The following is a 26,389-nucleotide window of genomic DNA, read 5'->3' on the forward strand; positions in this document are numbered from 1 at the left end:
GTTTTGTGTATCTCCAACTGACGTGTTTTGTGTATCTCCAACTGACGAGTTTTGTGTTGGAAAAAGTTGTCCAGTTAAGATTATTTTTGAGATGAATCAATCACAAAGTATGTAAGTGTTCTCCCAGAGAAGCTGTGGTGTGTCAGTATCGCTTCCAGGAAGAAAAAAACCCATATTAAATAGAAATGGTCAAATTTCATTTCCAAACAAATTTGTGAAATTTACTTTATTAATACCTGATGAACACAACATCAGAAGTAAGATAAAGAGAAGTAGATTTGTGAAAATTATCGATATTGGAAACATTTATATTTGCGTGGACCTTTTACAGAAATTCATTTTTTCTGGATGCTTGTGTATAAAAACTGTCAAACTTCGCAAAGTTAAAAAAAAAAAGCTTTAGCTTGATTTCTATACATATATTCAGTGAAAACCTGCTGTGTAGAAATTTTTACAATATTGGAATTTTGCCCCTGATTTAGCCCATGCTGTTTGTAAGTCAGCAGTGTGTTGCCAGGCACATTGACCTGTTATAGTGTTATAGATTGTTACGTGGCTACATACATCCCCTAGTTACCTCCAGGATCTTACATATGATATACAGTACTTAGTGTTGTACATGAAGTCTGTCCATCTGACTGTGGTTTCTAGAGTTTATGAAGGAGCAGCAGGGATGTTGTTCTCATTGTGTCTGTCAGCATCTGAATGAATTTCAAATTATAACTGTCCAAAATATGAACAGATTTTGACCAGATTTGGTCATTAGATCTAGTTGTATAATAATGATATGTGAGATCTAAAGTTAGACATATCCTGACTACATGTTATAGGATTACGTATACTGCTTCAGGATTAGATATCAGCTTTAGATCATTACTCCCCTAATATTAAAGAAGACAGGATTGTCAATCAGAATAAATCCATCTGCTGTTTGTATTGACAAACTTGTAGCAGTCATAATTTGCTGCAGTGAAGGAAGGGTTAGGTTTATAGGATTAGCATATACTTACTGTACAGTTTGTAAATGATGCTTTTAGTCAAATCTGTGTGGAAACTGTTTTGCCATATATACACATGTATACAGACTGAGCTTCTAGATGATTGAGTGGCAAAGCTTGTCTACGGTTGAGTGGCTGAGTGGCAAAGCTCAATGGTTGAGTGGCTGAGTGGCAAAGCTCAATGGTTTAGTGGCAAAGCTCAATGGTTAAGTGGCAAAGCTCAATGGTTGAGTGGCTGAGTGGCAAAGCTCAATGGTTTAGTGGCAAAGCTCAGTGGTCAAGTGGTAAATCTTCTTGGTGGCTGATTTGTTTGGTGGTAAATCTTCTTTATGACTGATTGGCTGAGTAGCAAAGCTTCTCTGTGGTTAAATGTTAAGCAGCGGATCATCTTTATGGTTGAATGGTTTATTGGCAAAGATTCTATGGTTAAGTAGCAAAGCTTCTCTTTGGTTGATTGGCTAAGTGACAAAGCTGCTATATGGTTTTTTGGTTGATTGGTTGATTGGTTGAGTGGCAAAATATTCTCCATTGGTGAGTGGCAGTGCTTTGCTATGGTTGATTGGTGAGTGGCAGTGCTTTGCTATGGTTGATTGGTTGAGTGACAGTGCTTTGCTATGGTCGGTAGGTTGAGTGGCAGTGCTTTGCTATGGTCTGTAGGTTGAGTGGCAATGCTTTGCTATGGTCGGTAGGTTGAGTGGCAGTGCTTTTCTATGATCGGTAGGTTGAGTAGCAAAGTTTCTCTCTAAGGTTGAATGACATAGCTTGTTTATGGTTGAGTGGTTTTATGGCAAAGTTTCTCTATGGTTGATTTCTAGAGTAGCAAAGCTTGTCTATGGTTTATCAGCCAAGCTTCTCATAAAACGACTTAGCATCTTCAGAACTGAATGGATGTTTGAGGGATTACGTTTCTCTGTGGATTTTGTTTAGTATTTAACTTCTCTATGGTCATTTAATTTAGCATCATTATAATTTAGTGATTAAAAGCATTGTAAAGTGACTGAAGTTTTCTTTGTGTGATTTCAAGTTCCTGTTATTTGCAATGGTTAAGTATTTAAGCCTCCCATGGGATGTGACCAGGCTTCGCAAAGTTTTACTATAGTCAAGTTATATAGTCTATCCGTGGTTTAGTAAACAAACGTTTCTACGCTTGAGTGACTTTGAGGCTTAGCCTTTCCATGGTTGAAGTGTATCCTTGATTGACTGGCATAGTGTGTCATTGGCTTATGGCTTGTCATCTAAATATGGTTTGTAGCGGGTACATTTCTTGATAATTTTTTTGTGCTATATTTGATTGAAGAAATGAAACCACTAGAAAACAAAACAGAAACACGATAACATGTCTATGGCTAGCAGTTTGTGAATCGTGTTTCTGTTTGTCAAATTAAAAAACTTACCAGTATCAGTGGCCATATGGCTTAATAACTTTAATTGTATAAGGTACCTGAATAAACTGTGATTGAACAGTGAACTTTATGTATATAAATTCATGTACTGTAACATGGAAATGTGTACTCAGCAATGTGAAATGTGTACTTAATGTTAATTGATTAGTGTGTTTTACTGTTAATTAATAATTTACATTTTAACAATTAAATAGTATTCTTCACTGTAATTAAATGGTGAATTTTATGATAAACATTCTACTGTACTATCAGTAGTGTACTTCACTAATACTATCGTTGATAGTGTAGTATACTTAATGTGTGTATTTTTCTAAGCTTCTGTCCCTCTTTTCTCCAATTTTCTCTCTTTCCTGTGTGTCACTGTTGTGTTCTGTCTGTATCTTGTTAGCAATCCAGACACAACCCAAAATTCTCAGTCAGACTCCCCGGACAACGACCTTGACGAGACGAGCCCTGAGGAAGAAAGGTCATACCTTATATCAGCACTTTTCACCGCAGTTTTCAGTTCAAACTGATCGCATAATAATGGCATGCCGTGTTGGGGGTGGGGCTTATCTGGGGGCAGCGTTGGGAGGAGGTTTGGGGAGGAGAAAGGGGAGGTGGTGAGGATATATTTTTGGGTTATGGAGAATCTTGCATCAAATTTCATCACATTATTATCATGTTTAATGCTTTAATATTCAATGAACATTACATCGGTGGCATACAACTGTTGGAGCATGGGATAGGTTTCATGGATATAGGCTCAGGGCTATGCTTATGAAATGTAAAATGGAAAATTTCAATTAAGATTTAAAAATAAAATGGTGACATGGTAAACAAATTGTAAATTTCTGCTCATTGATGAGTTCTCCATGTAAATCCTAGCATACTGATATATGATGATGTCACCTGTGTGGATAATAAATGGACAACATATTGTAATTTTCCCATTTTACAAAATGTAGATTATGTTTGGTAAATGATGGTGGAAGATCATTTTACCCAGCTGTGGTATTGTAGATAAATTCAATGGGTTCGTGGAAGCTTGCTTTGGATTGGTGATAACTGTGTAAAATATGCAAACGTCATCATGTGTTGATCATAAAACACTGTTAAAAAGAAATCTTTATCAGCCAGTATATTCAGAATAAATTAGTTTTAATTTATGCTGACCTGTTTCGTATTTTATCAATCTCTGGCTCAATAAGAGAAAAAATAGCAGTTGTGTTGTGGAACTGTGCCTTACTTTATATGCTGGTTTAAAATTACTTAAGCTTGTAATTTTTATTTACAAAATACTTATTAAATATACCTAGTAATTTATAAATATTTATTTTGGTTACCTTTCTGCCTCCTCGGTCTTCTTCCAACGTTATCCCCATTCCCCTCCACACAGATCTGTGTAATGAACATTAAATTTGATAGAAAAAGAACTTATAAGGTCATTTAATTGCTTAGTTTATCTACTGTTACTTTATTTTGGGAAGTTCCCAGTGTCAAATATGGGAGTTCTTAAGCTTGATATGAAAGTATTGATTTTTATGACCTCAAAGATTTTTTGATAAAAGCTTTTTAAGATCTGTTTTATGTTACATTGAAATAATTGTAAAAAAACATTATAAATATATTTTTTGTCAATCTCGCTTGGGTCATTGTCAAAAATCAGTGGGATTTTGTTATTTTAATGACAATTTTGAAGGAAATGAATTCAGAAAAAAATATTTCTGAACCAAGCTATGTATATACAACCAGTAAGAAAAGGTTTTGTAACAAGATTCCATCAGTTTCTGACAATTTTATTTGGCATGTTGCCCTTCAGTTGCATGTTAAGTGCTTATTTGCATTTTCTTGTCTTTCTTTCTATAAAGCTATCACTTGCTTTGTATTACAGATAACTGCAAGAAGTTCTATTTATTTCTCGTTATATGATTTGTCTCTTGTACACTTTTACAAATATGTATGTTTGGATTGAGAAAGATTTCAGGAACAGTTCACAACAAAAATTCAATCTGTAATGAAAATACCTCCCCGGTACAACATGATATAGAACATCAATATTTCGGGTCTCTTTCAATTGATCTTAAATCTTTCTAAATCTGATTTGTTTCTTGTTTAGTATTGTACCTATAATAATTATTGCTTAGTGACAAAGGAATCTATACAAAAAGTAACATAATAGTAGAAAGTTTCAGCCTCAATTTTTATTACTTAATATATATGTCTCATTTACTAATCTGATCAGAGAGTAGAATTTCTGGACTAACACATGATTTGTGCGATTGAAAACTTTCCTCAACAGCCAACTCAGCTTTGTGGAGATGTAACTATGTTTAGTACAGTTTCTCCAATGTTTAGAGAGGGACCGTGTTCTGTTCAGTAAAGATGCATTCTGACTCTGAGTTCTGTGTATTACAGACATGCCATTCACAAGCGGAGAAAACATCACAAGTTAGGACCAGATACACTGATGAGTATGGCCAACCTGTCGAGTATTAACAGCGCTGCCAGTATACACGATTTCCACAAGTTTGCTCTCCACAACAATGGCGTTGCACCACCACTACACTTCCATTTAGCCGCCAGCATCAATCCCGAAACAGGTATGCAGCATTTATATTGGTATCTTAGCAACAATATATTTTGACTAAATATTGACCTTTGACCCAGGTTCTAACAACCAGTAAATAGATTAGGTCTTCTTGACCTTGGTGACACTGGTGTTGGACCTATCAAATAGTTCCAATGTCTGTCTTCATGAAAAGTGATAAACTCTTTTCTTGCGTTGAACCTAATCTTTAGGTAAGAGGAAATCACAGGAGATAGAATTGTTTTGATTGAGGTTTGTGTTGCAGGCTCTCGTCTATGGAATAAAGATATTAAAGAAAACCTACGACTTCATCTCATTTGTGGTTGAGAGAGGGGTACATATATAAATGGCTGTTATCTTGATTTTGTCAAATCACTTTGTTTGTTGCATCGGTTCATATCAGTTTATCATCCTAAAACTAAAATAGACCATAAACTATTGTATTACCATATTTATTTGGAAATGATTTTACCTTGGTGTAAGTTTAAAATAATGGTTTAATTGACCTTTTTCTCTGTTTCAATATGAATGAATAAATAACCTTGACTTTGTTCTTAACCCTTTCACCCCTATGTAACTTTAGTAGACTCTACCATGCATTGATATGGATGAGTCCATTATGGTCTACAGTGATGAAAGGGTTTAAAGGGCCTGGCTTGATCTTGTTTGATTTGCAGACATCCCCCTCCTGCCAGTAGTGGGTACAAAGGGTGAAACCAAACACAACTTTCAGCTTCACTGGCTCAATAACAAGGAGCTACAGTTTACCATGGAGGCCGAGGTGATCCTTCAGGATCTGCACAAGTCTAGTCTTACCCATCACCACCACCATCATCACGAACACGACATCGGGTCCGACAGCGATGGCTTCCCTGAACACCAATCACATACAACACACAATGGAGAGGAGCACGAATCAGAAGGTGGGTATTACAGTTTCTGGGAAGGAGGAAGTAGAGGAGAACATTAGGGTAGACAACCAAAAAGAAAAAGCAGGTGATAATGTGGGGAGAGGTGAAAGGATAAGAGAAAGGGAATGAGAATATGAGGTGTTGGGATGGTGTATTGGTAGTGGAAAGGGAATGAGAATATGAGGTGATGTGATGGTGATTTGGTAGTGGAAAGGGGATGAGAATGTAAGGTGATGGGATGGTGATTTGGTAGTGGAAAGGGGATGAGAATATGAGATGATGGGATGGTATATTGGTAGGAGAATATGAGATGATGGGATGGTGTGTTGGTAGTGGAAAGGGGATGAGAATATGAGGTGTTGGGATAGTGATTTGGTAGTGGAAAGGGTATGAGGATATGAGATGATGGGATGGTGATTTGGTAGTGGAAAGGGTATGAGGATATGAGATGATAGGATGGTGTATTGGTAGTGGAAAGGGGATGAAAATATGAGGTGATGGGATGGTGATTTGGTAGTGGAAAGGGTATGAGGATATGAGATGATGGGATGGTGATTTGGTAGTGGAAAGGGAATGAGAATATGAGATGATGGGATAGTGTATTGGTAGTGGAAAGGGAATGAGAATGTGAGGTGATGGGATGGTGTATTGGTAGTGAAAAGGGGATGAGAATATGAGGTGGTGGGATGGTGTATTGGAAGTGGAAAGGGAATGAGAATATGAGGTGATGAGATGGTGTGTTGGTAGTGGAAAGGGAATGAGAATATGGGATGATGGGATGGTGATTTGGTAGTGGAAAGGGTATGAGGATATGAGATGATAGGATGGTGTATTGGTAGTGGAAAGGGAATGAGGATATGAGATGATGGGATGGTGTATTGGTAGTGGAAAGGGAATGAGGATATGAGATGATGGGATGGTGATTTGGTAGTGGAAAGGGGATGAGGATATGAGATGATGGGATGGTGATTTGGTAGTGGAAAGGGGATGAGGATATGAGATGATGGGATGGTGTATTGGTAGTGGAATGGGAATGAGAATATGAGGTGATGGGCTGGTGTATTGGTAGTGGAAAGGGGATGAGAATGTAAGGTGATGGGATGGTGATTTGGTAGAGGAAAGGGAATGAGAATATGAGGTGATGAGATGGTGTGTTGGTAGTGGAAAGGGGATGAGAATATGAGATGATGGGATGGTATATTGGTAGGAGAATATGAGATGATGGGATGGTGTGTTGGTAGTGGAAAGGGAATGAGAATATGGGATGATGGGATGGTGATTTGGTAGTGGAAAGGGGTTGAGGATATGAGATGATGGGATGGTGTATTGGTAGTGGAATGGGAATGAGAATATGAGGTGATGGGATGGTGATTTTGTAGTGGAAAGGGAATGAGGATATGAGATGATGGGATGGTGATTTGGTAGTGGAAAGGGGATGAGAATATGAGGTGATGGGATAGTGATTTGGTAGTGGAAAGGGTATGAGGATATGAGATGATGGGATGGTGATTTGGTAGTGGAAAGGGGTTGAGGATATGAGATGATGGGATGGTGATTTGGTAGTGGAAAGGGGTTGAGGATATGAGATGATGGGATGGTGTATTGGTAGTGGAAAGGGGATGAGAATATGAGGTGATGGGATAGTGATTTGGTAGTGGAAAGGGTATGAGGATATGAGATGATGGGATGGTGATTTGGTAGTGGAAAGGGGATGAGGATATGAGATGATGGGATGGTGTATTGGTAGTGGAAAGGGAATGAGAATATGAGATGATGGGATGCGAGAGATGGATAAGACATAGAACAGGATATGGGAGGGGAGGGTTAGAGGATAGTTTAAGAGGAGAAATGAAACATTATTAGAGGTTTAGATGAGGGACAACAATGACAAAAGAGAGTAGAGTAGGGGAAGGGCTATGGGCAGAGGGATCAAGCTGAGATAGATGGGAAGATCAGAAAAGAAGAGAAAGAAAAGAGCTGTGTAGGACAAAGGAATGGTTAGCAGGTGGCAGGTGGAGATGAAAAGATGAAAGAAGATAAGGGGAGGGAAAGAATAAGTGGATTGAAGGGAATGAAAGTACTGAAGGAAACCAATTGAAAGGAAAAAGTAGGTGTCAAACAAGGGTATAGGGGAGAAAAAGTAGGTGTCAAACAAGGGTATAGGGGAGAAAAAGATTAGAAAAATAAAAAAGTGAACTAGGGGGGAAAACAGACTAAGAAGAGAATAAAATATAAGGGTAAAAGAGAAGGAGAGAGGGGGAACAGACTATCATTATAAAACATCATCTATAAAATCTTCCTTATTGGTAGGTCATCCAAAAAAGAAGAAGTCAAGTCTATTCAAGAAGAAGCACAAGGGTCATCGGAGTCCAAAAGAAAACCAGGAACTTGGGAGTCAGTCCAGCATCGCCTCTGATCAGGGGGACCATGTATCGGAGGGCAATTCCAGTGGGGGCATGTCACCCGAAGTTCCTGTACGTTACTGAAAAATGTTACTTAAGATATATTCATTAAGTTTGTATTGATAAAAAGATGGAATAAAGCATTTTCAACATGAACATATAAGTATTGAATAGGAAAATCTCAGTCTTTGTTTTGAAATTGAGGTATAAATAATTGTTTGGAAACCTGTGTGTCTTTATATATATTTATGCACACAGGAAATGTTTTATTTTCTTAATGATAAAATATTCATTGCATTATTTTTATTTTTTTTAAATACCAAGGTAAGACTTTTATATACAAAGGACCATGGTCGTAAGTCTGCCTGTAAGACTTTTTATCTACATTACTTTCTTTGACAGGGTTCAATGATTGATGCTTTGGACAGAAAGATAGAAGCCCTGCTCAAAGACTGGCATCAGAGTGCAGATATGTTGTTCAGTATACACCCAGTGGACGGTAGCTTCCTGGTGTGGTTAGTAGTAACATTGACTTGTAATGAGGACATGATCCAGTTTTATTTACCTAATAAATTATGCAACTATGCTTTATATATATATATCAGTTTAATATATATGTTACTTAAGCATTTTATGTCACAATTTTGCATGGAGCTTCGTTAAAATAATGGGATAAGCATAATCATTATTGGTCTTAAATTTTACATTAAAAAGGTTAAAACCACATTCAAAATCAAATTCACACAGACTCACATTCACCCAAAAGCAACTTCCTGTATTTGTAATACATGACGTATATGATTTTATAAAAGAGTAATAGGTTACCTGGTACCTTTTAAATGATACCTTTTACATCACATGACTCTTTGTTACAGGCTTGTTGATTGGATGGATGAGTATAACCCATACTGTTTCCGTCAGGCCCAGGTCAGCTTTTCGTCACGCCTTCCAAATGCATTCCCGGTGCCAGACGCTCGGACGATGGCAAGCAACATGCTTATGTATTGTAACTACAGTAAAATGGACATAAAATCAGCCATGCGCATCAGTGAAAACCGGTTTTCTCCTAGTAACCCTACAGCGCCCACAAAAATACAGACGCAACCAGCTCCTGCCACTGGTAAATGCTTCCCTGGACAGAACGATAACATGCTTATTCCTAATGTTTTACTTATCTCCAAACACTTCAACGGTTCCTTAAATCAGTGGCAGATTAGTTTTGCGGACAGTTCTAAATTTTCAACAGTGGTCAGTGTTGCCCATGCCTCTAGAGCATGCGGACATCGATTTAGGACGAATTCTGCTGCATGTCACCCGGTGTTACCCTTGTTACTGACAACCTCTCATCACAACGTCCCAAAACCTTTGACGCCATGCAATGAGGATAACCATAGAAACGGCATCCAAGGTGACAACCACGAGGAAGAACATGGAGGATTACAAGGTCAGGAAAGCCTTGTAGGGGGTGTGGAGTTCTGTAGCGAGCTGATTCTGTGGAGGGTAGATCCCGTGGGTCCACTATCTAAGTCGGGTGGTATCATAGAGTTGGCTCGTATCAACTCACCTCAGCTGTCCGCCTTCGACAACGTTGCCTGGGTGCCTACACTACTTCCAAGGTATGAAACCCTCCCTGTGAAATATTTATGTAACTAGCATATCTAAAAATAACACGTGGAAAAAGATAGATTTCTATCACTAAAAAACGTAAAATCTTTATATTGTTAAATCTTGATAAGGGTACCATTCCAATGTATCTGTAAAGAGAACAAAAGATTTATTCCTAAAATTCCTTTTGTGGAATATAGCAGAACTTTGTAACCCAGACTAACACTGATCCAGTGTCTTTATAATTGTACAGGTTCAATAAACCTGAATAAAATGTAGTTTGAACTTTAAACACTAATCCAGTCATCTTTCAAAACCATTTTATGGAACTACTCACTAGATGAACGGTCCTGTTTTGTGATGTCCGACACCAGGTGATGCACACCAGTGAGACTGACATTCATCATTGTCCTTTCTGTTTTAGTTCTACCCTAGGATCCTACAGTAACTCTCCAAGTGCCCTGTTTGTGGCCTCGGATGGGAACAGTTTGAAGATGTACCAGGCGGTTATTGACGCCCGCACTCTACTTCTGGAGATGGGAGGTCAGAGAAAAGATGTAAGAGCCAGTTATATGATATGTTGTTATTGATATCTGATACTAACTAAGATCATGCAAAGCTGTATTTTTCTGTATTTTCTTTAAATTATGTTTATATGAATATATGAAAAATTAAATATCTGACTTTCTGCTACAGAAGGGGATGAGTTTTTCTAGTAATACCAGCTCTGGATATAGTCAAGAGACACCCCACACTGCTAGTGAGCTGTTCAACATTGTCAGTCTGCAGTCTTCCGCCCGCCCTGGCTGTATCATAGAAATGGAAGCCATTGCTGATGCCAAACAGGTAACCATACACGTTCTTACTGAACCAGATACTGATCAGGTGTTATTGTTACCGCTCTTTTCCCCTCAGATGGGTTTCAGTAGCAGAAAAACTGATGTTGGTACTTCCCTATTCTGCTCTCTTTATTTGAAAGTAGAATGCAAAACATCACTTGCCCCTCCACCCATTGTGTTGTATATACTTTATACAGGGACTCCACCGTATGTGTTGTATATACTTTATAGAGTGACTGGACCCATTGTGTTGTATATACTTTACACAGGGACTCCACCCATTGTGTTGTCTATACTGTATACATGGACTCCACCCATTGTGTTGTATCTACTTTATAGAGGGACTCCACCCATTGTGTTTTATATACTTTATAGAGGAACTCCACCCATTGTGTTGTATATTCTTTATACAGGGACTCCACCCATTGTGTTGTATATACTTTATACAGGGAGTCTACCCAATGTGTTGTATATACTTTATAGAGGGACTGGACCCATTGTGTTGTATATACTTTATACAGGGAGTCTACCCAATGTGTTGTATATACTTTATAGAGGGCCTGGACCCATTGTGTTGTATATACTTTATAGAGGGACTCCACCCATTGTGTTGTATATACTTTATAAAGGGAGTCTACCCAATGTGTTGTTTATACTTTATACAGGGACTCCACCCATTGTGATGTATATACTTTATAGAGGGACTCCACCCATTGTGTTTTATATACTTTATAGAGGAACTCCACCCATTGTGTTGTATATACTGTATACATGGACTCCACCCATTGTGTTGTATATACTTTATAGAGGGACTGGACCCATTGTGTTGTATATACTTTATACAGGGACTCCACCCATTGTGTTGTATATACTGTATACAGGGACTCCACCCATTGTGTTGTATATACTTTATAGTGGGACTGGACCCATTGTGTTGTATATACTTTATAGAGGGACTGGACCCATTGTGTTGTATAGACCTTTCACCCAGTCAGTCTTTTACCCTGTGTCTGTATTGGCCCTTCAGATTTGATTGCTATGTTTATTATGTTGTTAACTATTGTTGGCTCTTATGATAAATTCCCTCTCAATATCTAGGGCGAAAAAAAGGTGAAATTTAAACTGTGGTGAAAATTTCCAGGTATACAGTAGAACATATAATAAACCATAAAAATATAAGCACCTGGACTTTGATATAAAGTGGAATGTTTTACTTGCTTGCCCCTCAGGATTGGCAGCAGACTCAACTGCTCCATGTCTTCCAAGAACAGTTGGTGACTGGACGTCCCAATAACAATGCTAAGGGAATGGAGGCCATCGTGGACCTCCGAGAATCAGGATCCTTCTCGGAAAACTTTTATCTGGTAGTATTGGAAAGAAATAAAGATAAGGGGTCGACGGTCCACATGTGGAAGATCAATATCGCCTCACAGACTGGTCTCCATGATGGTGAGTTCTATTGACTATTTAATGAGTACGCTGATTGTTTTCTTGTAGCACTATTCAATAATAAAGATCAAAGTTACTTTAAAATCAATATTTTTTTTCATGTCAAATATGTCTTTTTCTGTCAAATATTATTCCCAAGGTCAAAAATATACTGCCTGCAAGCTGAAGAAAGAATACTAAATTGAAATATAAAAAGATTAAACATGGACATAGAAACCATAACTTGATATTAGTATACAGAAATTGTGTGGTTGCTAGGTAACCAGTATTCACACATCATTTTATTTTGCCAGCTTAAAGTGCATTGTTCTATGTTGCTAGGTAACCAGAGTCGACACTATGTCCCGGACAATAACATTATACATGACGATGGGTCAGATGCTGACTCCTATATAGGATCACCGGTCAACGGTCCAGCCAAACCAACAGCAATGGTCCGACTCACCTTCTCCACAACAAAGGTAACTTTCAAACTGACATTACGGGTTAGCCACAACTGAAGATAAAGATAAGACTCAAATTCCCAATATTGATAAGCCTCGAATTCCCAATAATGGTAAGCCTCAAATTCATTCCGCACAAATGTAAATCTCTACTTGATAATTTTTTTTTAAAAAAACCTCAAAATCTACTAAAAACAATAAAATGTAAGGTAACATATGACCTTTATTTAAATACAAAATTGGGAATGCCTAATTTACAGAACTGTATATGCAGAATGATTTCATGCAAAAAAAACATGGATTTCTGATTTTCTCAAATGAATGAGACAGTTATTTAAAAATCTATTTATTAAACAGATATGTTCACAACCTCTACCCTTGCCTGATGGTGTCAGTGTTGTCAGTGCATCTGTATCAGCCGGTCATCTTAGCTCTGCCTCCATCTACCCAGCATGCCTTGCTCCATATCTATTGGCAACTGCATGTTCTGATGGTAAGACTCGTTTCTGGCGATGTGACCTGAAAGCTGTGTGTGCTCTGAACCATTGTGAAATGACGTGTAGCACTACAAGTTATGAAATGGCTGTTGAGGAAGACGACGGTGTACGTCGACCGACCATCTCCACGGTAACACGTAGTGATGTCATGGACACCACATTTTCATGGGCAGAATGGCACATGATGGGACAATCGGAGCCAAGCTTATTACATGTCAGAGGTAAGCTGCAACTTGGAGTAGTAACAATCAATATGTATAAATATTAGTAACAACAAATATATATGCACTAGTTCATAAAATTTTGTAATTTTGTGGGGGAAAAAAATACTAAGATTTATACAATACATACTTGTTAGCTGGATCATTCATTAGCATATTGGTTTGTTGGTATTAGTCAAGTAAAGGAACTGTTTATCTTTTCGGAAGTGTAAAAGTAAGTCTTTGAAATTGGGTAAAATTAATTATGTTGAAAGATTTTTTTGTAGTTGTCCATTTAATAAATCTTTTTTTTTTGCAATCCCCTCAAATTTTGTCAATCTTTGCTTTGTAAAAAATTACAGGTCAGCCCATCTCTGTGAGCTGTGCATACAGTGGTCGGGTGGCAGTGGCTTATCGTCTTGGCGGTGTGCGGTCAGCCCCAGACAACGATAATAAATATGTCAACCTTTATGTGGCTGTTTACGAGTGTGAATCTACAGGTGAGTTTAACTGTAGGCTACAGAGCATCCTTGGCAAGTTTTATACATTTGAGTAAAAGACAGAATAAAGCATATACATGTAGTCAAATTTTTTATTTTAATTTTCTCAGATGGTTAGAGCTAGTATTGAAAAATTCCCTTTGCAAAAATACTACGTTGTTTGGGTATAAATTCAGGTCTTGTTCTAAAACTTTAAAGAAAATCAGAATTTCAGGGGTGAAAATTCACAATCAAAATCAGGTGTATGCATGGTAAGTGTTTCTTCGATTAATTAAGTGACTGTCTCCTTGGTATATGTTTACATCAGAGTTCGTGGACATTTTACAAATGTAAGTTCGATTAAAAATGTCAAACTAGAAATACAAATTTTAACATAGTTGCAGGCAAAATTCCTAAATACAATTTTGATTGCTTTTATGATTAAAAATGGGTTGTCTTTAAGTGTGATCTTCCTTGTTGTGTATAAATGTTTTCTTTGTCTGCAGGAGGCTCTGAATGGACACTGGAGGATACAATTGAATTAAAAAACATCAGTATACCAGACCCTAAGGCAGAAATAGATCTCAACTTTATTTTTACTCCGGATAACCACTCATCAAAATCATCACACTATGATGATGATAGTCCCGGGACGCTGTCTCCGTCCTCCTCACTTGTCAATATTAACCGAACAAAGTCCGTACCCAGCCTCAGTACCATCTTCACAGTGAGGAAGTGTATAGCTGAACATGGCAACAAGACAGGAATGCTACAACAGAAACATTTGGTCCAGCTTGACTGGGTGTCAACGGAGGATGGAAATCATATTCTAACGGTCGGGGTCGGGTCCCGTATACTCATGTACTCTCAAGTATCAAATGACATTGTGCAATCCTCCAAACGGAGTCAGACAGTAGACAAAAAGAGCACCCAATCCTTCGGTCAGTCCATAAAGGATGTTAGTCACAGACGAAGTGTGTTCCAGAAGTCAAAGTCAATGGTGGTGGATGATCATCAGGAGGAGATTAAATGGATGAAACTACGCTCAATAGATCTGTCTACAGCTGATGGATTACCTCCCTTGCCGATGCACCTGTCGTGGGTACGAGGTGGGATCCTGGTTGTTGGCATGGACAATGAAATGCATGTGTACAGCCAGTGGCGGGGGGCTGGTACAAATGACGTCCTTCCAGTGGAAGAAAATGACAACAGGAGTTTTGAGGATGCTGGCCTTTCAATGAACATATCAAGTCTTAAGCCTCAGCAACATTTTAAACCTTCATATTCCATGCCAAGTTTCAAACACTTAAACACCTTGAGTTTAAAGAAGGAGAAATTGCAAGGCTCTGAGTCTAACCTGTTGAGGTTTAGTTTGTCAAAGGACAAGAGTGAGAGTTCCACCAGCTTGTCAGCTATTCATGAGTTTGGACTATTTGAGGCGGCACGACAGGCAAATCCTGTTCTCCCACAATATCACCCTAAAAAACTGATGGAGCTGCTGAATTTCGGCAAAATACGGAGGGTAAAGGCTATACTGGCCCACCTGGTACGGTATGTTGCTGGCGGGGACATACACCAGGTAGAGGATATGGAGGGATACGAAAAGGATGATGGGAAATGGAATCAGAATCGCCCCCGTGGAATCTCGGTCAGTGGGGCAAGTCCCTGTGAAATGCCGCGTCATCAGGATGACATAAAGCTTGATTACAAGGAAATCAGCTCCATACCACCTTTACCTATGTATGCTCTTTTAGCTGCTGATGAGGATAACACTGTGGCTAAGGCTGACACAATGACCTCTGGGGGTCAGGTTACCACGGTGATGGAGCAGGATTATGGTGACCTGTTTGACAGTAGTCCTAATCTTGAAGATGAACTTGACACAACAATTGGAGCATCGTCTGTGGATAGTCGTACCTCACGGACGAGATTACAGTCCACTGTGACGTCATCACGCCAGAACCCGTACTACTTTGGTCCCGAGTACTCTCTAGCACTGACTAGTCACCTGACCCATACACAGTTACCTGGACTGTCCAGCCTTGACCAGATGTATCTGCTAGCAGTGGCAGACACTGTTGCCAACACCAAAATGGATTTTGCTGACCGGATGGAGACAGACAAACCAGGTATGTGATATTTGTTTTAAACCATTATTATTAACTGTTGTGACCTTTATTGCATTTAATTGCGATTTGCCATTAATCTATCAGAAAAGCACATTTTTGAATGGTAATTGTGTTTCAGACTCCAGTATGAATGAGAACTTGAAGCAGGGAAATGCTGCAGAGTCTATGGATGACTGTGGTCTGAGATTTATTCTTGCTATGCGGCATCACACCTACCTTCTACGTACTCTACCACCTAGACAGAGGATAGCTCTACAGCAACAGGGGCTCAAGTCCTTTAACCTGGTCTGGGGTTTCCACTCAGAGGCCACCGAGGTAAGGCTTTAGTAGCATACTACAAATGTACAATGTAGTGAAACAAGAAGAGTTCAGAAGGCTGCTACAATACAGTAAGATATTAAATATTGTAATGGTGTCTGCTTACACTTACTGTAAATGCCACGGAAGGGTTATTTATAGGACTTCTTGTCTCCCTCAGGAACTGCTGTCTTACATCCCGAGTGTACAGCATGATGATCCGACGTGGGAGGAGTTGAAACAGTTTGGTGCAGGCTGGTGGATCAACAATATCAATATACTCCGGCGTCGCATAGAAAAGGTAAACACTGCATGTCATTAGAGAAGGTAGATACTGATATACTCTTGCATGTCATATAGAGTAAAGTAAACAGTTGTAATGAGTCCCATGGAGAATGTTAACATCAGTATATTCTGGTCTGACATAGAAAATGTATATATATTAGCATACTCTAGTGTTGTATAAAGGATGTATACATGTATACTCAAGTGTTGTAGATATTTTCCAGTGTTGTGCCCCCCTCAGCCACCCCTTCACTAGAATGAAGGATGGGTTTTCACCCTGCTACGAATAATTTTAAGTAGAGTCAATCATGAATTCAGATATCTCACAAAATTTATTCAGACACGCAAAATGGACTTTCACTTAGATGTTGTCATTTTGTTTCCAGATTGAGATCCCCCTGTTTACGTAATTGTCTACTGTAGTTCTATTATTCACGTCTATAATGACATTGTTGTTTGAAGGTTGCCAAAGCTGCTTTCCAGCGGAGAAAGGACCCGATGGATTCAGCAATTTTCTACCTTGCCATGAAGAAGAAAAACGTTCTTTGGGGTCTATACAGGTAAAAGTATTCAGTGAGCTTTATACAGGTATACTTAGATTTTTTTCTATCAGAGAAACAGAATTCTCTTACCCTGGACAGGTGTATCTGCACTTTTACCGGTTTGAGATTAATAGAATCTTTCATCCCCTTGGGGGTGAGACAGGGTAATCTCAACCCGAGGGGTAAGATTCTTAAGTTGTTAAACAGGAGGGTTGCCGAGTGTTTGACAGCTTAATAATCTTACCCCGAGGGTTGAGATCACCCTGTCTCACTCCCAAGGGGGTGAATGATTAAATTTCTCTAACCCTGTTTACTCATGTATTTTATATAGACGTTACATCAATACAAGACAATGTTGATGTGATGCGGCTGAATTGTCGACGTGACGTCATTGTATTGTTGCCATGACGTCATGGTATTGTTGCTATGACGTCATACAACTGTTGAGAACGTGCCAAGAACACATGTAGCTTGTCTCAACCCTAGGGGGAGATAAGAAAATCTCACACCGGTAAAATGGGGGATATCCCAGGCCAGGGTAAGAGAATTCCTTGTCTCACCCTAGGGTTGAGACGGGGGGATTCTCCTATTCATTACAATGGATGACGTCACTTCAACAATACAATGACGTCACGTCAACAATTCATCAACGACACGTCAACCCAGAATTTAGCATGTAACCTTGTCATTACATTGTGTATATGACACACATTGGAAGAACAGGGTAAGAGAAAAAGAATCATTCACCCCCTTGTGGGTAAGATAGAGGAATCTAAACCCTCGGAAAAAGATTCTTAAGTTGCCAAACACTTGGCAAAGGCTCGTGTTTGGCAACTTAAGAATTTCCCCCCTCTATCTCAGAAACAGAACTCTTCTATCTCAGAAACAGAACTCTTCTATCTCAGAAACAGCACTCTTCTATCTGAGAAAAAGAACTCTTCTATCTGAAAAACAGTTCTCTTCTGTATCAGAAACAGAACTCTTCTGTCTCAGAAACAGAACTCTTCCATCTCAGAATCATAAACTCTTCTATCTCAGAAACAGAACTGAGAGGTTTTCTTAAACTTACGTTATCTGCAAGTAAAAAGGATTGTTTGTGAGTTTAACCATTAAAATATTGTTATATATCAGAAGTCAAAGTAAATTCTATTTTATCAATATTGGCCTGTATATTGACTCATTCCTTTCTCCTAATTCAGGTCTATAGACGATAAGAAAATGATGCAGTTTTTCCGAAACGACTTTAGTCAGGACAGGTGGCGTAAAGCAGCATTGAAGAATGCATTTGCACTACTTGGGCGTCAGAGATTCACACATGCAGCCGCCTTCTTCCTGTTGGCTGGTGCGCTGAACGATGCTGTTGAGGTAAACTTCTCTGTCCTAAACACACTTTTCTTGGTGACTGCCTTCATAAGAAGTGCACTATATGTATACACATGTTAGAGGATATCAATAACAGCTGTTTCTCATTAGAGTTGTCATAGTAATTGTTTGATGTGATCAGAAGAAAATTCTGTGCAAGGCTTAGCTTAAGGTTTTCCATCAGATTATTTCATGAGGGTTTAAGGAAAACAAATATTAACTTATGATTTAGAAAAAATTGTGTGCTAGCTGTAGACTTTTAAAAGGGAAGTTTAACCTACTTTTACATGTATTTAACCTTTCTACAAGAAAATTACAAATTGCAAGATGTGATGTCAACCAGCCTAGCCAGCTCTGGTGTTATTTTTCAGATATTGTTCAATTTTTATGCATATTTGTGAATTTGGGGATATGATCAGCCTAAATCACTTTTGAAATGGGGTTTTAGCCACCTCTATGATATAGGCAGGGAATTCAATCCCTCTTCTTAAAATTATATGTAAAAACATATGTATGAACAGAAATAAAAATTTCTCATTGAAAAGTGAAGAATGTTGTGTAAATCACAATATATCACCTATGATAAACACCAGATACACAGTATTGAGTATATGATATTGTTTGTTTATGTAGGTGTGTCTGGATAAGCTCAATGACGTCCAGCTAGCACTTGTCATCTGTCGTTTGAATGATGGCGAGGACATGATGCCAGACAGTGTCAAAAAGATTCTCTACATGAGCATTCTAGGTTGTGATGAAAAGGGTGAAAACTATGATAGCTGTAAAGCTCACCCTGACCCTTTCCTGCGAAGTATGTCACTGTGGTCCCTCAAAGATTACCGTGGCTCACTGAACACGCTGCTTCACTCCAGTGACAGTCATCATCACAAGGTGGTGGATAGTGTTGAGCTTGAGGGGCACAATGCCATGCCCAGTGTGTTTAACTTCTATAACTTCTTACGTACTCACCCCCTACTACTCAGGCTGCGAATAGCTGCTACAGGTCAGACAAAGAAAAATAAAAAAATAATTCCAGGATTTACGAGACAACAGACAGTTGTGTTGGATGATAGTTCTGTGTTTGTTGACAAAGTGACGCCCATGGAAAGAAAACTGTTCTTCACGACAGCTCACTCTCATTACATGAATGGGTGTCCATTACTAGCCCTGGAAGTCCTGTCAAAACTACCTCCTGTCATTGAAGACAAGAAAGCTCTGGATGTGGACTTCGAAAGCGAGACCTCGTCCAAGGATGACTGTATAAATACCGGTACACTGGATGACGAGGCTGCTGTAACAGATTGGAGTAAGCCTGCTGTCAGTGGGTTTCAGGAAACATCCAATGGCTTTGATTGGAGCACTCCTGTGGCATCTGCTAAGGAAACATCAGACTTGGATTGGGGCGCATCAATTGATAAGTTTGGTGCAGATGACGACCTCCCAAATTTCAATATTTCCTCGGAAGAAGATGCAGATGAAGATGATGATGAGATGAATGGTGTTAGATCTGCAAGCCAGCCTAAAGGAAAGTTAGAAAAGTTACCTACAATTGTCGTAGAGGAACCCAGCCCACCTGTCCAGAGTAGTGAAGATATGTCTCCAGAGAAACCACCTGACAAGGTCAAGGACAAAGGTCACCAGGTGGACATCTTTGCACAGCAGTACAAGTTCATTGCATGTCTCAAGGTACTACTTAAAATAGCTTACTTAATATGAGTATATCTCACACCTCTGTTATAGGTTATTTGGACTGAGGGTCATTCCTGTTAAAAATATCCGCTCTACTGCAAGACAAACTGAACTAAATTTTGTCGCAGGTGAATAGTTTCATAATGTGATTCATAATTCATGATGTGTATCATAAACGTGTGTTGGTGGTGCCCTCAAAAACAAGGTGCCTTCATGGTGTGCAGATGATTCTAAATGTGAATAGCCCAAAGGAATTAAATGTCAAATTATTTTTCATTCAGCAATTCTAAAGTCGAACTATTAAAATAAGAAAACAAAATTGAGATGTTATAAGTTTGAAATATTTTTAATGTTAATAAATCTCAAATATGTTATTTTAATTAAGCCTGATTGATTGCTAAATCTGGATTGTCCACCCACAGGTGCTGATGGAGGAGATGCAGACCCTGGCCACAGGGTTTGAAGTAGATGGTGGTCAGTTACGCTTCCAGCTCTATATTTGGCTGGAGCGGGAGGTGGAGGTGCTCCAGTACCTCTGTAACTACGGCGGTACAGATCAAGAAGGTCAGGAAGACCTACATGCGAACACAGATGGTAATATTTGCTGTAAATCTTTCACTTGTTTGCACTTTCAATTCCTGTAAGGTATGGTCTATTATTTTTCTAGTGTTATTAAGTGGTTTTATTTTGTTAGTACATGTACTGCCTGTTTTTGTCTTATGTACTAGATGTCTAATCAGAATAACACAGATAATACATTTCACGAATAAAAAAATTTCCTAGTTGTATGTTTATACCCGGTAGGTTATTCCTGGCCCTGTATTATGTATATATTAGGGTATTTTGTTGCCCTACATTACAGTAATTCCTAGCCCTGTATTATGTATATATTAGAGTATTTCGTTGCCCTACATTACAGTAATTTCTGGCCCTGTATTATGTATATATTAGGGTATTTCGTTGCCCTACATTATAGTAATTCCTGGCCCTGTATTATGTATATACATGTATTAGGGTATTTTGTTGCCCTACATTACAGTTATTCCTGGCCCTGTATTATGTATATATTAGGGTATTTCATTGCCCTACATCACAGTAATTCCTGGCCCTGTATTATGTATATATTAGGGTATTTGGTTGCCCCACATTACAGTAATTCCTGGCCCTGTATTATGTATATATTAGGGTATTTCGTTGCCCTACATTACAGTAATTCCTGGCCATGAATCCTGGATATATAATTTCTTCAGGTCTTGTATAAGGTATATTGCTGTTTATCATGTCTACCTGATTTCCACAGCCCTGAATGGCTATGATGACGAGACGTTACTGGATGTTCACACCAGCTTTACACGATCAATGTCCCAGAGGTCGGATTCCTCCTACAAGCCAACACTACATGAGGTCATTTTGGCTGAAAAAATGGACTTTGAGGCAAAACTTGAGAGGATGGCTCGTCGTAAACAGTGGCTAAGGGCCAACCAACAACTGCTTCGTACTCTGGCCAGTTACTGTGTGCTGCAGGGTGCTGGGGGAGGAGGGCTAGCCTCTGTGGAGATGGAGCTGCTGCTTCTCTTACAGGTAGCTTAATGAGGCAGAAGTTACCTGGAATTACATTAACTTCTGCCAAATTTTATTCTTATCTGACTATACTTCATGACTATTATGAATGGATTTTGACCAAAATCATAAATACAAAATTATTTTTGTGCCTGGCTTAGGTATTTTATGAATACCCTGTTTATTTCAATGCCACTTTTTGGTCCGATTGGTATTTCTCTTTGTATATTTTTTAACACACATATATATATACTGAAATCCTCCTTTATCAAAAAGTGTTTCTATGATCCCAATAACTTCATATTACAAAATGTGTCTGTTTACTGTTCGAATTTGCTAACTTTCATTTTACATAGAATTGACATTGTTTACTCTAGGAGTTACGCTTATTATCATTACAATGTGTGATTCTTACATTACTCTAGTTGAAGTTTGCTCATAATTCCAACTTTCATTTTACATAATGTTTACAATGTTAAAGGAGTTGCAACAGGACAAGCCTCAGCAGCAGCTGTTGTCTCCTCTGCCATTTCCCACCACGCTGCCCCTCCTGTCTGCCAGTATTGCCAGCTCCAAGACCGTCGTAGCAGATCCCATCCAGCACATCCAATGTATGACTCAGGACCTTCTACATTCCATTGTGGAGCTGACTACTCCTCCGGGCCTCGGTATCAACATGAACACTGTGCTTGTGATGCAGAACCTAAGTGTAGCACTGTCTTCCTGTTTATACCAGTGTCTATGTGACTGTGACAGCTTTGTCGTGTCACTAAATGAGACCCAAGGAACGTCTATGGACGGGTTCATGGCGTAAGTTTCACATTTTCAAACCTGTTTTCAAAATAGGTTTTTTGTCAATATAATATGGCTGAGCCTCAATGTAGACAGAGAAAAACTTACTTCAGGTTGAGGCCTCACTGTCTACCTCGCAGTCATATTTTCGGCAGAGTGTGGTTTAGACAGTAAAAACCTGAAACTCCAGTTTAGATTTTCCTGTCTACATCACACAGTTATAACAGTTTCTATTATTTGCTCAGGGTCTATATTCATGAAATCGTTCCCATGCTCAAGCATGGATTCTGTGCTCAAACTAGTGTTCTTGTAACTGGCTTAGATCATGCCAAACAATCAAATAAGCAAATGTAAACATTGAAAACAGTATTTGGCTCTGATTCTCTTCAAATGTTTTCCAAATCATTGACAAAATTGACTTCACAACCAGCTAATAAATACACTGAGTAAAGCTAGTAAACAGATGTATCAGTAGGCCACCTCAGGTAACTCTTCACAGCCAGCTATTAATTACACTGAGTAAAGCTAGTTAACAGATGTATCAGTAGGTCACCTCAGGAAACTCTTCACAGTCAGCTAATAAATACACTGAGTAAACCTAGTTAACAGATGTACCAGTAGGCCACCTCAGGTAACTCTTCACAGCCAGCTAATAAATACACTGAGTAAAGCTAGTTAACAGATGTATCAGTAGGTCACCTCAGGTAACTCTTCACAGTCAGCTAATAAATACACTGAGTAAAGCTAGTTAACAGATGTACCAGTAGGCCACCTCAGGTAACTCTTCACAGCCAGCTAATAATTACACTGAGTAAAGCTAGTTAACAGATGTATCAGTAGGCCCCCTCAGGTAACTCTTCACAGCCAGCTAATAAATACACTGAGTAAAGTCAGTAAACAGATGTAGCGGTAGGCCACCTCAGGTAACTCTTCACAGCCAGCTAATAAATACACTGAGTAAAGCTAGTTAACAGATGTACCAGTAGACCACCTCAGGTAACACTTCACAGCCAGCTAATAAATACACTGAGTAAAGCTAGTTAACAGATACAACTATAACTATACAGCTATAACTACTACATCAAAACAACATATCATAATATTTCATTACAGGCACAACTTCAACAGCAGTCAGGCGGGACATCTAATGGCAGGGGTGCAACGTTATCGCCGCAGGTCAAGCATAGGAGACAATCTGATCAACACGCCACCATCAAAGTGGCCAGGAGTTACCTCCCTTAGGGTATTGCTTGCTCGGGAGAAAGACAACGCTGCACCAAAGCTGAACATCTTATGCTGTGAGAGTCTGATTGCTGTTTATGTGAGTCTGTTGGTGAATGCCATGGCCATGTATGACTGCAACATGCTCTACCGACTCGTGTCACATCGTTTTGAACATCAAATGTGGGGTGCATTGTTTGGAGGTGGAGTCAAGACTGCACTGAAGGTTGCTAACAATCCCCATCCTGTGTCCATGAGTAAGTAATTGTAATGAATCTTTGTCATTCACCTGCTTCAATTAGCTGACAGTTAAAGGTGAAGGTCATTGTTACCATGTTAAAAGTGAAGGTCACTGTCAGCATGTTAAAGGTGAAGGTCACTGTCAGAATGTTAAAGGTGAAGGTCACTGTTACCATGTTAAAGGTGAAGGTCAATGTGACCATGTTAAATGTGCAGGACACTGCTGGCATGTTAAAGGGGAAGGTCACTGTTACCACGTTAAAGGTGAAGGCCACTGTTACCATGTTCAAAGTGAAGGTCACTGTTTCCATGTTAAAGGTGACGGTCAATGTCAGCATGGTAAAGGTGAAGGTTAATGTGACCATGTTTAATGTTCAGGACACTGCTGGCATGTTAAAAGATGAAGGTCAATGTCAGGATGTTAAAGGTGAAGTTCACTGTTACCATATTAAAGGAGAAGGTCACTGTTACCATATTAAAGGTGAAGGTCAATGTCAGCATGTTAAAGGTGAAGGTCACTGTTACCATGTTAAAGGAGAAGGTCAATGTCAGCATGTTAAAGGTGAAGGTTAATGTGACCATATTAAGGGTGAAGGTCAATGTGACCATGTTTAATGTGCAGGACACTGCTGGCATGTTAAAGGTGAAGGTCAATGTCAGCATGTTAAAGGTGAAGGTTAATGTGACCATATCAAAGGTGAAGGTTACTGTCAGCATGTTAAAGGTGAAGGTTAATGTGACCATGTTTAATGTGAAGGACACTGCTGGCATGTTAAAAGATGAAGGTCAATGTCAGCATGTTAAAGGTGAAGGTTAATGTGACCATATCAAAGGTGAAGGTAACTGTCAGCATGTTAAAGGTGAAGGTTAATGTGACCATGTTTAATGTGAAGGACACTGCTGGCATGTTAAAAGATGAAGGTCACTGACAGCATGTTAAAAATGAAGGTCACTGTAACCATACATAGACATTCAGGTTCTAATGGTTCAAGTTGTAGTTGGATGCAGCATCAAATCACTTCAGTCAGCATCATTCCATTTACATGACTAATTCTATAATTAAACCATGTTGTTTCATTGCTATAGACAGAAAGGGTTCTAATACAATGAATAATTATTACATTGACCTGTGCTTACCCTGGGTTATCAGACTGACCCCTGATTATCACTTATGTTTTAGGACCTGGTGATGACCTGTCCAAAACCAGGATAAAGCTGAACATGAAGGTCGGGGCAGGACCGGGAACAAAGGAGAAGACGACCTTCAGGGAGACTTTTGTACCCCCAGAACTCAGCATGATATCCTTCTTCATGACCAAGGTGTGTAGTAACAGTCTGTGTCTCAGTTTTTCTCATGTACAGACTAGTTGTACTAAGTGTTTATGTTTTGATGCTAGCTAGTTAAATCTTCTCATTCTCAGTATATGTGATGTGGATTATCAATCATACACCTGACAGGTAATGTTAACTTACACAGTGCAACTTTTGACAGGAATTAATTTCTTCATTTTGCTGAAAAAAAAGTGTTGTGCTTAATATAGAAATGTTTATAAATTACCTGAAAGAAATTGTTAAGAAGCTGACCCTGGGGCTCCCAAACTCCGGCAATCCTCTAATATATTTGATAGGGGAATAAAAACAAATTACACATGATGTATTTTTATAGTATCATTATTCAGTAATTTATTTTCTACTACGGTTTGTTACTTTTCAATCTTTCTACAATTTAAGAAAAGTTGATAATAAAAGATAATTCAGTTCAGTTGAGGAAGCCAATTGCACTCAGGATAATTTACTTTTGGGAATGATTTCTCAGCTTTTTGAATTATTTTCATTGTTCATTGAAATCAATACATGTACAGTACGTTTTACAATGTAAAAATACACTTGTTCACCTTTTAAATCTCCAGCCATTCAATACCTCATCTGAGAAAGAATTCCACTACGATTCCGAGGAGTCGTTATCCGATGAAGACGAACCATTTGATGACGATGAAGAGGATTATCTTAGACCAAAAACCTTGTATGTATTACAATCAACGATCTGTCCTTTCAACTTATAGAAAAGATTGGTTAATGGAAGTTACAGAGCCAAAACCATTTGGTGAAGAATCAACCCGCTTAGGGTGTTAAAAAAACTTTATTATGAGGGCAAGAATATTATATGTTCAATGCACAGTACGTGAAACATGTTCACTTTGAAGATGCCATCTGGTAAAAGTCAAGGTCTTTGTTATTATTTTGTAGAACATTTTAATCATCCCACTCATGACTCCACTCATGGCTTTACTTTCCAATGCATATATTTTGATCTCCCCTACATGTATTAAATAGGGTGATACCTTGAGCAACTTGATGGATGTGAGGGAATGAGTATTTCTTAAATGATGCCGTGTTTGTGTTTTAACTGATACAAACATGAGACAAGTGGTTGTTAGAATAGACACAAACTTTCAGATTGTGTCACCACTATAAAG

At 38.8% G+C, this 26,389-nt stretch overlaps 1 protein-coding gene across 2 annotated transcripts in view; it reads left to right on the plus strand.

The window, feature by feature from the left end:
- Nucleotides 1-26,389, plus strand: part of LOC110455002 (dmX-like protein 2) — an 88,092-nt gene that overhangs the window by 29,990 nt on the left and 31,713 nt on the right. Inside the window, exons 12-35 of one of the 2 annotated variants that reach the window (XM_021504866.1) lie at nucleotides 2,790-2,867; nucleotides 4,799-4,983; nucleotides 5,648-5,893; nucleotides 8,192-8,355; nucleotides 8,686-8,798; nucleotides 9,159-9,899; nucleotides 10,313-10,445; nucleotides 10,585-10,734; nucleotides 11,957-12,176; nucleotides 12,498-12,637; nucleotides 12,977-13,337; nucleotides 13,679-13,816; nucleotides 14,302-15,924; nucleotides 16,043-16,239; nucleotides 16,403-16,522; nucleotides 16,969-17,066; nucleotides 18,248-18,413; nucleotides 19,044-20,096; nucleotides 20,522-20,693; nucleotides 21,400-21,680; nucleotides 22,141-22,469; nucleotides 23,565-23,929; nucleotides 25,093-25,232; nucleotides 25,823-25,935. In XM_021504866.1, the coding sequence (XP_021360541.1) occupies nucleotides 2,790-2,867; nucleotides 4,799-4,983; nucleotides 5,648-5,893; nucleotides 8,192-8,355; nucleotides 8,686-8,798; nucleotides 9,159-9,899; nucleotides 10,313-10,445; nucleotides 10,585-10,734; nucleotides 11,957-12,176; nucleotides 12,498-12,637; nucleotides 12,977-13,337; nucleotides 13,679-13,816; nucleotides 14,302-15,924; nucleotides 16,043-16,239; nucleotides 16,403-16,522; nucleotides 16,969-17,066; nucleotides 18,248-18,413; nucleotides 19,044-20,096; nucleotides 20,522-20,693; nucleotides 21,400-21,680; nucleotides 22,141-22,469; nucleotides 23,565-23,929; nucleotides 25,093-25,232; nucleotides 25,823-25,935 (7,326 nt within the window). The remainder of the gene's footprint in view (nucleotides 1-2,789; nucleotides 2,868-4,798; nucleotides 4,984-5,647; nucleotides 5,894-8,191; nucleotides 8,356-8,685; nucleotides 8,799-9,158; nucleotides 9,900-10,312; nucleotides 10,446-10,584; nucleotides 10,735-11,956; nucleotides 12,177-12,497; nucleotides 12,638-12,976; nucleotides 13,338-13,678; nucleotides 13,817-14,301; nucleotides 15,925-16,042; nucleotides 16,240-16,402; nucleotides 16,523-16,968; nucleotides 17,067-18,247; nucleotides 18,414-19,043; nucleotides 20,097-20,521; nucleotides 20,694-21,399; nucleotides 21,681-22,140; nucleotides 22,470-23,564; nucleotides 23,930-25,092; nucleotides 25,233-25,822; nucleotides 25,936-26,389) is intronic. The other variant, XM_021504868.1, reaches the window with a different exon arrangement.

Source organism: Mizuhopecten yessoensis, unplaced genomic scaffold (assembly GCF_002113885.1).
Source record: "Mizuhopecten yessoensis strain PY_sf001 unplaced genomic scaffold, ASM211388v2 scaffold8123, whole genome shotgun sequence".
NCBI lineage: Eukaryota > Metazoa > Mollusca > Bivalvia > Pectinida > Pectinidae > Mizuhopecten > Mizuhopecten yessoensis.